Below are 12,432 nucleotides of genomic sequence, written 5' to 3'. Positions count from 1 at the left end.
AACCGCTCATAACGATCTTCTTGACTCTGTCACCTTTTATTGAGGTCCTCCAGGTAGCTCTCTATATTCCCCAGTTCAGCCATCTAAAAGTTAGTTGCTGAAGCTTGTCAGCCTCCTGTGTTCCCTTCACAGTCAATGGAGAAGAAAAGGCACCTCTAGAGAGCAATTCATGCCATCCTAAGACAGGCATCTAAGGTATCTGGGTGGAGTTATCTTCTGGAGGTGCATATTGCTCTCTATTAATTGTAGAGAAAGATCACATCATTTGCTTAGCTTCAGACAGCCAACTTCTAGACAGCTGAGGCCAGAAGAAACAAATCCCACACCCTGTGGCCTGCTCAACATGCCGTACCCAGTCCACACACACAAACCACGGCAGCGGCAGCCCGCGCGGATGCCACATGTTTGGCTGACGCCTGGTTCCTTCTACACACAAAACATCTGCCAAGTCTGAAGCCATTTTAAGGTACCTGCCAGCACACAGACCCAGAAGGCTGCGAGAAGCAGTCTGTGAATGGGAAGGGGTAAGAGCACAATCCGGAAACGTAGAATAAAATTAGGGAAACTCACATTTCCCCTCTCCTTTATCCGTAGTGCACATTGTTTTTCCGCACACAAGCAAAAAACAGGCTAAAACCTTTATATATTACTTTTATTTTCTGTTATTATTAGTACTTTTTTTTTTAATGAACACACTTTGTTCTTGGTTGTGGGGACAGCAATCATTTCATCTGACATTTTCAGCCCTCTTACTGCGTCTTGGGGGCCCTTGGGCAACTTTATGTCAGAAGAAACTAGTATATAATAGCTGAGAGATGTCTTCCACTTCTTGTCATTGTCAGAAGAGAAGATACTGTATTTTAAGAGTTAATCTGCAGGTGAATTAACAAAAATGGGAAAAGAAATGTTGAAGATTAAGTTGTACCGGGAGTTCACGATTTCCATATCTTAAAAAGCAACAACTGATGCATGTGTGAGACACTGTCATCATTAGCTGGTGAGTCATGATATTGCAAGGATCCAGAAAACAGGCTTTGATTATTGTGAGACTGAGCATGGTGATCAGACCTGAAATAACCTTGGTATGCTTGTTTTGAAAAGGCACCATTTTGAGCCGAGGACTCTGTACACTTTGGGTACATGTGACACTGAAAAGGATTTTGAACTCTCCTTCCCTACTATAAAGTATTTCAATTATGCAAAACATTTCCTCCTCCCCAGCGCAGAAAAGTCTCAATTTGTGGCAGTCACTATTCACCATATTAAACCAAACAGGTTTACTATAGGAAAACTGGTGGATTGGATGAGCAGTAACTTGTCCGCTTTAGGCTGCCAAGTTTGTTCTTCTCTGTAAGTCTAAAAAGAGCTAGAAGGAAGCCTCCGTAGTGCATCAAAAACGCAGCCTTCCTACTTAGAGGACAATCCCATCTCTTCAGCTTCTTGAAGTCCATGTACTCCTGAGCATGTATCAACCTGCTAAACTTCAGGCAAGCAACTGGTGCCAGCCTGGGACACCTGCAGGTTGGTCCTGAAGCTGTTAGGTCACATATCTGTGTGATGTATGGTGTAGTCTTCATATAGCAACAATGAGCTCCAGCTGCTGATGATGCAAGCTCCCTACAGGATTTAAGGTCTGCTGTCAGTTTGCCCACCTCTTTAAGGAACAGAACGGAGATTGTTCTTTGTAGTGTTGTTGGGAAGTTTAATTAACTGTGTGCACTAACACAGAGGACAGTATTCTTCTGATCACCACATCAGACAAGTTCATTCTTCCATGGACTCCAACTCTCCCTTTTTATATTGAAAAAGATGCCTAGAAGACTATAAGGCATCAATTTTCATTGCAGACATCCCGGGTTCACAGGGCCAGAAGGGAACATCAGATGAGCAGACAGACCAAAAGACATGACCATTTAATGCTGCCTGGAGCCGCTCACATCTGCTTGCCTGAAGCCTGTGTCCCAGAAAGACTCCTGACCTCCTTGGGAAATATCAGTGCCCAACTAATCAGTCTCTTTCTTGGGTTGCTCATCCCAATATTTATCATCACTAAACACTGTTCAAAAAGTATGCCTGGTCTCTAATTTTATTTTTGACCTTTGTTAATCTTCAACCATGGCTATTCTGTGCCTTGCTCACTAGATTAAAAAGCCCTGTGATAGCTGGCATTTCTCCTCCTCAGAAACACTCATACACAGAATTAAGGTCACTTCTCAAATGTCTTTCGAGTCACCTATACAACCCGAGTTCCTTACATCCCCTGTTGTAAGTTATTTTCTCCATCCTGAGAAAATCACCTTTTATAATCTCCTTTTCAATGATTATCAAAATAGCAACATGGTGTTAGACAGTCACCATAACATGCTGAATTTATTATTGCTTCCATTACTGCAGCTTTCCTCTGTAATCAAACATTATCTTAAGAGTTACAAAAGTAGAAACAGGGCAAAAAGCGATTTCAGCATACAGATGCCATTAGTTAAACTCACTGCAATTGTAGTAGAGAGCACCCCTTCCTCAAGCAACAGAGGAAAACAAAGAGGGTATAGTTCCCAGGAATATGGTAACTGCTGTATCCTTCTGGAAGAGAGCCAGCAAAAGCATTTGCAAGTCTGTGTGCTACAGCTTACTTGGACACTACAATTCTTACAGCATTGGCTTTGTCTAAAGCACATTCCCATGTCTCCAGGCACTTTTGTCAGCATTCAAATGAATCTATGCAAAACAAAGATGAAATAAAAAAAATCCAACAAAACACGCAGCCACTTGGCCACCCACAACAACAGCACAGTGACGCCGAGTACTGTGCACCCTACATTGACTGTACGTGAGATCTGGAAACCAGACCGTGTGCTGCTGTAGCATTTGTTACAGGAATGACCTCTTCTTTCTTTGGTGGTCTTTCACTGACTGCAGGGACATCGCGTAGGATCACCAGTAGGCACGATATATCATGCGGGGACCACCCGCGTCTAAATCTGCAAGAGAAAATGCTCTCCTGAAACACTCAATGATCTTTTTTTTATAAGAGAGGCAGTGTGTGGCAGATGCACAATGCTATACCTGGTGCATCGGGCAACAAAACAGAAGTAAACCATCTCTGCACTGAGCAAATAAGATTTATCAGAGAACCCATGGGGTGTATATTAGCCAATGCAGCAAAGGTACCATAATCTGTACCCATGTGGTATCCACCTGATGACAAACATAAGTACCTGCATTTAGCTAATGTACTGTACTATGCAGTATTATATGCATGCTTTGCTGCTGCTACAGTGAGACCTTTCCTCCCATGTCCCACCATGATGTCCCCACTCCTCAGGAAGTGACAAGAGCCAGGAGGGCAGATGCAAGCACAGGCTGCCATGGGGCTATATAGGCTGGGAAAGGGTTAAAAGTTCCTCCAGGCAAACAGCTGCGCATGCATAAGGTAGGTAGGTTTTAACAGCCAAAGTGAGACATGCAGTTCCCTTTCTCCCCTTCCTTCCCTCCCCACAATGTCTTTCATCCACTATTCCCTTGCTTGAAGAGTCACCTAAATGCTGACCCAGACCTGCTCATTTATCAGCTCCTCACCCCACTTCCAGCCCCCCTGGAGACCTGCTGGATGACTTGCCCTGAGAAATGCTCCGCTCATGCTGCCTGCCATGAGGAGGAAGAGAGCAGGACTTTAAAGTTGCAAGCACCATATTCCCACTCCAGAGCAGATATTGTGGTGTTGCTGTCCCCAAGGACTGATCAGAAACAGACAGATCCAAAGCAGAAACACCTTAGCCTACATCAGGCGAGACTTTGCGATCCAAGTAGGATCCCATCAAAAGGCACAGAAAAATCTCTGCTACACACAGCATTATCTTTTTTACCTGAAGGTGATTCATCTAATAAGAGCGTGAAACTCTTAATTCAATGCTTTCATAATAGGGCCAGGGCTGGGGTGCACAAAAATTGCTTCCAAAGCACCCAGCTTAGGCTTTGGATGCTTGCTTGTGTGGGAAGGCAGGTCTTGTGGCCCTGGAGAGCAGGTGCTCCGAGCTGTTGCTTGGTCTCCTGAACTGAGTTGCAGTGGTGGGCTGAGGGACCACGCTGGGACCCCTGACCACCCACAGCTGGGTACAGCTTGAGGGCACCGCAGCTCCAAGCACTACAGAGGGCCTGAACGAAACGATGGGCAAAGCTGCTGCCTGCACCGTTAGAGAGAGTACGAGCCTCCGGCAGTTTTCTGTTCATCAGCTGTGACTTCAGCTCTGGGCAAAGAAATACCTGGATACGTGAATGTCCACTTACTGCTGCTAATAGATGGTAGCAGGTATACTAGTTGTGAGCTGTGAGGTTGTAGCTAGTAAGAAGGAAAAAACTCTGTGCTTCAATTTGTAGCATATGAACTTGTGTTAGAGAAAACTTTTGGTTCTCCACTTTGAAAGTGTTTCCATTTTTTTTAACTGGTAGAAAGCAAACACAGATTTTTACAACATTTTGTGTATGTGTGAAAGAGAAAAATCTTGGCACTTGGCATTGCAGTCTTCCTGTAGGCGGTGAGTAAACAAAGCAAGATGAAGGATGTGAAAATGAAAAACCCTCCCGGTTCCCTCTCTCTTCTCCAGCCTGTCCTTGCTAGGATAGTACCTCTTCCCTGCCAGGTAATAGTATTACCACAGACTTCTTCATGCTCTTTTGCTTCCCAACCCACAATTTCAGAAATAGAAGGCTACTGAATCCAAGAAAAAGAAGAAGCTATTGATTTAAAAATTGTATGTCACGAACAGAATCTTTTAAATCTTTGCTGCTGCTGGCATCTGTGGTGGTTAAAAGAGGAGCAAAAAGAAAAAACCCTATTCCCTTGTCACTCATCATGCTCTTTGTGTCCTTCTGGCTTTATTTTCAGCTTGGACAGTGAAGTTGAGATAGTTTCAGTTCATGTGTACTGACGATAAACTTATCTGTTGTACTCCTATCCCTCCATTTTTTTATGCCTCAGACAATATGCAGGTATTGTTTATGTAGTTAAAAACTTGCTTCACTGCTAAACAGAAATTGTCAGCATCCCTTCCTGGACCAGACTGGAGTCTGGATGCTGTTAACCAGGCAGCAGAAAAGAGGCATCTGCTAGAGCCATCACCAGATGGGGCTTCCTCCCGGTACCGAGTGGACGAAGAGTGGAGATGCTATGCTGTAAACCAGGAGACCTCTCACAGCAAACAGTAAATGTACTAGTATGTGTGGACATCAGCCAGACCCCAGAGGACTCCAGGGGTGGGAGCCCAAAGGACATTTGCTCCCAGAAAGCGTGGAATAAATGGGGCGCAGTGTGCATCCAGATTTGCTGTGCTCAGGGGAAAACAGAAGCAGACTGGCTATTTATCAGACCGTAACATCATCCACCAAAGCCCCTCAGCAGTCAAGTATGCCAACACTAAGGGTGAGGGGTGGAGGAAGGATGGCAGAAGCAGAGGACGTGGGTGAAACCTTCAGTCTGGCAGGGCAGACCTTGACCGACTGGGACCTCTGCCGTGTTGCCCCTCTCCCTCCTGCCGTGCAGGGGACAAGGCAATGGCACACGCAGGGCTGAGCTGCAGTGGCTGGGAAAACACCACACACCACCCCTGTTTATTAGAGAAGCCCCAAACATGCCGTCGCTGTGTTACGGCAAGTGTGGGACAGCCCTGCAAAGACCACAGGCCTCACCTTGGGGTTCAGGAGACCTGAAACATCCTCTGTTCAACCTCCTCCTCCATCCCGCAAGCTTCATGGGACCTCACAGCATCTCTGCCAAGTATTTAAGATCAGGTCCTGTCCAAAGAGGGACATGGAGGCCCCTCACCGGCTCCTCTCCAAGCAGCTCCCCACCCACCCACCCACCTCTGCGAGCAGAGACTCCCTCCGCTTCCCGTGGAGGCCAAGAGAAATACGGCTCTTGGACGTGAGGCTGCACAGCTGACCGGGCGGCTGGCGCGTCCTCACGGGGGACCTGCCAGAAAAGACCTCATTTGCTGTTAGGATCTTGGAAAATAAATCCTCTCCGAGTTTCCAGCTCAGATGTGATACCGTCTACCTGTGTTTATGCTGACTGGGGCTGGAAAAAGAGGGGCCCCCGCATGCCCTGAGCTGAGGTGGCTCCAGGGGATCTGGGGTGCAGGGGGTGCCCCGGCAGCCCCCCAACGCCTGCAGACTGGCAGGCGAGGGAGACCCAAACTCCTCAGCATGAGCAGCCTTTCTCGAGAGATATGGCATGAAGGGCTCCGAAGCAGTAAGTCGTGCTTGCAGCGGTTACAGGGAGACCTCAGACTTTCCATTTAGCTTGGCGTGAGAGCTCCCTGCAGAACCAGGCTGAGACAGGGAAAGGGAAATATTACAAGCTCCCCACAGGATGAAAACCTGAGGTGGCTTGTGGTCTTTGCAAAACAAACAGCACATGGTGTGATTAAGTGAGTCTTTTGGGTTATGTGTATTTGGACTCCTTCCCTCCCTTGCCAAGCCCCACAAAGCTCTCTCAAACACGTGTCAGCAGCAACAGCTCTTTTTTACCTAATTCACTGTTTTATGCTACGCCTTTCAGGTCAACAACTGCAATATCATAACTGGAGCATGGAGAGCTAGTACACCAGGTAGGATTCAGTCTAGCAGCTCAGAAAACAACCCAACCACCCAAGAACCAGTCTTTACACCACTGTGGAAGCCAAAACTGAGAAACATGGCATGAATAAAGTTGTTAAAGAATATTGCTTTTCAGAGAGTTGGATTTTAAGCCAGTGTACATTCTCGGGCTACCTTGCACACCACCAGATTTTTGTAACAACTTCTCCGGTTGCACGTGAGCAAGATCCCTTTGCTCCAGTACTGACTTGGCTGTTGTTTGGTGGTTCTTCAAGCAAACAGCAGGTCATGATGCCATGCCCTGGCTTGCAGGGAGACTGGAGCTTCTCCCCGAGCTCTGAATCACTGGGTGACTTTACATGAGGAAGCCAAACCATTAGCATTCGTCTTGTTGCTATGCTCTGGTTTTCTTTCTCATAATTGATGTAGATACGGAGGAAGGGAAAAGACCTCTAGGCAGGCCCCAGGCTTTGGGCTGAGGCTTTCTGTGTCATTCGGGGAAGCTCCAGCAAATATCTTCTCATAGGTTAACAGCAGCAGCGGATTTAAGTAGGAGGGGGACCCATGGAGAGCTCTGCCATCGCCCTGCAGCACTGCATGACCACAGGCAAGTCACCTCCCTCCCCCCACTTCCCTTCCAAAATTTATCCATTTTGTTTACTTAGGTTGGGCCCTATTCCTCCCACTGTGTCTGTGCTTCACCTAGCACCTAGTGTCAGCAAAATGGGGTATGCTTCACATTAGCATATATTAGTTAGTTGTTTTTAGATACATGGCTCTTGGTCATCAGTTATGGTTGCATCTATTTGGTTATAGCTTTCAAAATCTCAGTAAACTTGCTATTTCTCATGAATATTAAATTCAGTTAGGCTGTCCTCTTGAAATCACCAGTAAAGTAACATATAATGACTAGAAGATCCTGCAGGTAATCAGGCAGCTGCGCTGCATGCTATTGCTTGCTAGTTGCCCATTGCAACCGTTTCTGGTGGGGCCAGAAATTTCTTAAGCTGATCGAGCTGAAAAAAGACAGTATACTATGAAACCTCATTCACAAATGCTAAAATATGGCAGTTTGGAGGTTAAAATGTGAGTTTCTTAACAGCTCATGAAGCAGCAGTGTAGGGTAAGACATGAAGAATACCTTGTCCTTGTGGTCCCTGATTTCCCAGAAGAAACTGTGTCAACATTTAAGTCCCACACATTCCAGTTGCAAACAGAAGCAAAACCAGTTACAGTCATGTCCCCTTCCTCCCCACCCCCACCCCGCAGAGGAGATTCATGACTGGTGACATGCAATGTAAGCTTTCCCGTGCCTGTAGAGCAACGATGGGGAGACGGTAACTTGCCAGTCCCTAAGCAGGTCGCTACGGCACGATGCTGTCACCTTGCCATGCTGCATTTTTTGCAAAAGCTGTCCCAGCTTTGCGAATCAAACATGTACAGACTGAGCACAGCTAACGCTATGTTTGCTGCATGCCCCACGCTCCTAACCCCACCATCACCTAAAATGTGACACCTCCTTTCTGTGGAGACTGCACCATGGCATTGGGAGTGCAGCCATGGGATTTATCCTGCTGTCATGCCAGGACACAGCCACAGGGTCCACTAACACCCTGAGGGTTAAAGTGCAGTCTTGGATCTTCCTTTGGGCATGTTCATCACCTGAACTTGGTCCCTGGTTGTTTCCTGACCTATTTAACACTGCTGTGACTCATGTGTTATGAAGGTGAATTGTTATTCGCCGGTAAGTTGTATCTGCATTGAGATCCTCATCATGAAGGCCAGGAGACTTGCAAGAAGAGTTGAGTTTGGTCTCATAGATTGTCTCATTGCTTCAAGCTGTGGTGTAGAAACTCTGGTGCCCTAAAAATGTGAAAAGTCTAGTAGTGGTGTTTCATCATCTAAAACAAAACTCCTTCTTTGTGAGTACAAAATAGGATGTTTCCAAAACTCCTTGAAATGCTGCTTATAGACTTCACTCTACGCATACACACTTAATAGGAGTGATGATTAAATGTGGTAAGGAGAGAAAGCAGTCGCTTTCCTGTTTTCTTTAACAACTTCATCTGAAGGCTTTTTTACACAGGAAGCGCTAAGCCCATTTGCCTACATACACCTAAAGCGCAAGGTCCACAGTGGAGTGATACCTCTATTTTCAGTCGTGACATTTGCTCTGCATCCATGCATTTGCACCAACTCATGAAAAAAACCCTGTGACAGTTTTGTACTCTTTTCCGTTCAGAGATGAGCAGGAGAAAGGCGTTTCTCTCCCAAGAGAGGGAGGAAGGGGTTAAGCCATTTCAAAACAAGCTGGGCACAACTGATGTCAGATTTTTGTCTTACAATGGCATCTATTCGCTTTCCCAGAAAGCAGTATATGGACTGCTGGGCATTGTATTTTTCTGAGGACAGCAGACGATACCATGTATCTTCGGAGAGGACAGATTTTCTAACTCCCCATTAGCTGGAAGGTCTTGTTTGGTAAATAACTCTGGAGAAAAATCCAATCAGAAACTCAAGAAAAACTTTTCTGTTTCTTTGGTTTGTTTTTTTTGGTTTGTTTTTTTTTTTTTTGACTTAAATGTTGTTTCCAGGGTGTCTTTCTCTGATGCGAAGGGCTCAGCTGTACTCTGTGCACCTTCCTAGTTTCACTGTAATCATGTGTTGCTCCGTTTAGATTAAAAGGAAATCAGCATCATGAAAATTATGACTATCCTCCCAATTTTCTGAAAGCCTCTCCTGGGCAGTCAGAAAAAGGAAAAGCATAGGGGAGCAAAAGCAAAAATCCTTAATGTCTTTCTAGTTGTCTAATTCAGGTTATCTTACAGATATAAGGACTTAGGGCAATGTTAAGACAGGGACCTGTGAAAGCAGAAAGTCTGTTAAGTTTAAAAAGAAATTTAATGCTGAACTTACCAAAACAGACCTGCAGGCGGAAAATAAGTTCTTCTCTTAGCCACCCCCAGTTTACACATCTTTTTATTAACTGCAAAGTCTGTGAGCAGGCTCTGTATTCATTTTCCATGCATTTCCCACTCATTTTTATGTTCTATATACAGCAGCCCCCACCAGCGCTCCCACCGGGGAGCCCCGGGCAGCCATGCTGCAGCGGTGGCAGCAGGTAAGGACCCAGCAGCACCGCGGGAGAGCAAAGGGCTTCAAAAGAGCTTCAAAACTGAGCTCCAAGTGGCTTTTCCAAGTTCAGAGCAGGTTTCAGACAAGCAATACTGAGCTGTAATGCCTCGGTGCTTTTAAACTCACAGCTAAAAGCACTGCTTGTGTTATTTTTACATCATCTTTGAAGGAAAAAGTCATGGGGAGCTGCCCTCCACTTCGGCACAGGGAGCTGGCAGCTCCAAGAAGCATCACATCACAGAAACGCAAGTACTCACCTGTCATCAACGTGTAGTAATTTGGGTAGGAGAGACTGGGGAAGTCTGGGGTCATGTAATCCACCTTCACCCCCATGTTCACAATGTCCCGAAAGCCCGGCAGACCCTCCAGCTCGCTGTCATCGATGTAGTCAAAGCGAAAGCCATCGAGCAGGAACACCAGGAGCTTGCGGTGGCTCGAGGGGGTGGCAGGGAGCGGCAGGAGGGAGGCGAGAGCGGCGGCGAGGAGGGTGGCGAGGAGGCTGCGGCTGCCCATGGCCATGGCGGGCAACGCTGCCAGGGCCAGGCCGGGCAGGAGCGAGGGATCTGCAGCAGCGTCAGGGCTGGCCCTGGCACTGCTGTCCTGGCACTGCTGTCCTGGCACTGCTCTCCTACCGCCCGCTGCCACTGCCTGCGTTAAAGCTACAGCACTGCCCCATGCACGCCACGGGTGTGGGAGGTCACAGGTTAATTGCAAGCAGATGATTAACTTCCATCCAGCCAGCGAGAGGAGGGGAGGGCTCAGTACGTCCCAGCTACAGAAAAAATGCTTTGCAGCGGTGGGGAAAACACGGTGCAAAAGTAACTGGAGCCTGTCAGGAGGCTCCACAGACCCACCCGAGGGAGGGTGAGCCAGGGGACGCTGCCTGATGGCCCTGGGCGAGGAGAGGGCGCAGTGCCCAGCCACGCTCCCACCGCTGCCCGCAGCGGGGTCTCACCAGCCAGCCCAGCTCCATGTCAGGGCTGCGGCTTGCAGGGGTCTCCCGGAGAGGGGGCTGCTTTCTTTAAAAGAGAGCATTACGTCTCCAGCCACGCGAACGTGCACTTTCTTCATGTCTTTCTGGCAGTGGCTTGTGATAGAAACTCAGGCTGAGATTAAGGCAAAGCATCTCCACAGTTCGGGAGGTGGGGTACGCGAGTGCTCCGGTGGCACAGCTGTACCTAAGACCTCTGGCTGAGCGAGCTCGCCTCCGCCTGGACCCGGGTCCCCACGAGGGACCCTGTCCTCTCCACTCACTCTGTGCTGCCATGGGGCTAATCCAGCTCCTGATGCACTAGTAGAAAAATCTGGTTTTCAGCATTAAACAGAACAAATTATACATTTATTTTCTGGCTGTTGATATTATTAGGCTATTAATAGGTTAAGAGCTGGGCGGTGCCAAAGTTCATATTAAAAATGAAAAATTGTTCCCATTTTAGTCATGATCCACCACCAGGTTCTTCTCCTGCCAGCCACAGGAGCCTAGATATACCTCTTATGCAGTGCCAGCACCTGTTGTACACTATAATTACAATTAACTCACTTTTTACTTGAATTGTGCTTGTTTTTCCCAACTAGAAGAAATTCATAGTGCTGCATGAACTCTGAAACGCTGCAGATGAGGAGGAGCTACCTACTGGACAGAGCTAGGATGGCGAAAGGGTAACTTTCGAATTTCTCAGTGCAAGGAGGAAAATGCAGCCCCAGGGAGGGCTGTTTCCAGCCTCATGTCTCACTCATCGTGGGAATGGCCCCTCAAAGATGTTTACACCTGGGAAAGACTGCAATAGCTGGCTGCCACCCCAGTGTGGGCGTCTGAACCTCTGTTTGGTGCTTACAAAGCTCCCAATTGCACATCCAATGTGTCTAGTCGCCTCTTACCAAACACTGGGCTGATGCAAGCTTAGCAAGATGGCCTTCAGCCTCCCAAACACTTATTTACACCTGTGTAAAATCCCCTCATGTCCTGGCCTGCCTTTTGCACAACTTTGTGCTGGCTGCCAGCGTCCACAAGCCAGAGCAGCTGTCTGCAGGTCACTGCTCCTGGGACATGGATGGAGAGGTCCTGTCCCTGCCCTTCTCCCATGGGGCTTCCAGTTTAAGAAGATGCCCTGCCAGGGGAAGGGGGGCTGAGGTTTTCTGTGGGAAGGAGTCGTTCAAGGCAGGTGGAAGAGGACGGAGGGGGAGCCTGCGGTCGAGCAGGGCTGCTCAGGCTCATCAGCTGGCAATGCTCGTGTTCCCCTTCCCAGTCAAATTCCTCACGCTTCCTGCCTGCCAGTGGACTAAATGCACTCCTTGTGGACATCTTCCTCTGTACAACGTGCCCAGCCACTCATTTTCTTCCTTTTCTTCTCTTGTGCCCCTTTCTCCATTCCCCATCTTGGAGGCCCACACTTGGGACATACCCTCACATCAGAGTTACACCTGAGCCAAGGACTCGGGGCACTTCTAACCTCCAGCCTCGGGATCTTTACAGCAAGACAGTGACTGAACTAGTCCCTTCAGGGTTTTATCCCTTTTCACATAGCATTTACTTCTGGAGCCTTGGATTGCTAGCTATCATCATCTTGACTTTAATTCTGTCTGTGTTTTGACTTTTCTTATCTTGCCTGGCTTTAGTTCATGTATTTTCTCACAGTGCAGCAGCAGTTTTCTCAGCAAAACCAACCCAGGGTCACACAGCTGTGCTGTGCCTCAGGTCAGAGACAG

General features: G+C 47.6%; 1 protein-coding gene across 1 annotated transcript in view; it reads right to left on the bottom strand.

Moving 5' to 3' along the window:
• The window catches only part of ENPP6 (ectonucleotide pyrophosphatase/phosphodiesterase 6), a 33,309-nt gene extending 22,895 nt beyond the window's left edge, over positions 1–10,414 (bottom strand). Inside the window, exon 1 of the mRNA XM_009474816.2 lies at positions 9,984–10,414. Within this exon, the coding sequence (XP_009473091.2) occupies positions 9,984–10,245 (262 nt within the window). The 5' untranslated portion in view covers positions 10,246–10,414. The remainder of the gene's footprint in view (positions 1–9,983) is intronic.
• Positions 10,415–12,432: the final 2,018 nt, after the last annotated feature.

The sequence above is a fragment of the Nipponia nippon genome, unplaced genomic scaffold, assembly GCF_047370975.1.
Source record: "Nipponia nippon isolate SJK-2023a ecotype South Korea unplaced genomic scaffold, ASM4737097v1 scaffold_6, whole genome shotgun sequence".
Taxonomy (NCBI): domain Eukaryota; kingdom Metazoa; phylum Chordata; class Aves; order Pelecaniformes; family Threskiornithidae; genus Nipponia; species Nipponia nippon.
The sequence above is the reverse complement of the archived record's forward strand: the minus strand, read 5'-3'. Positions and strand labels throughout refer to the sequence as shown.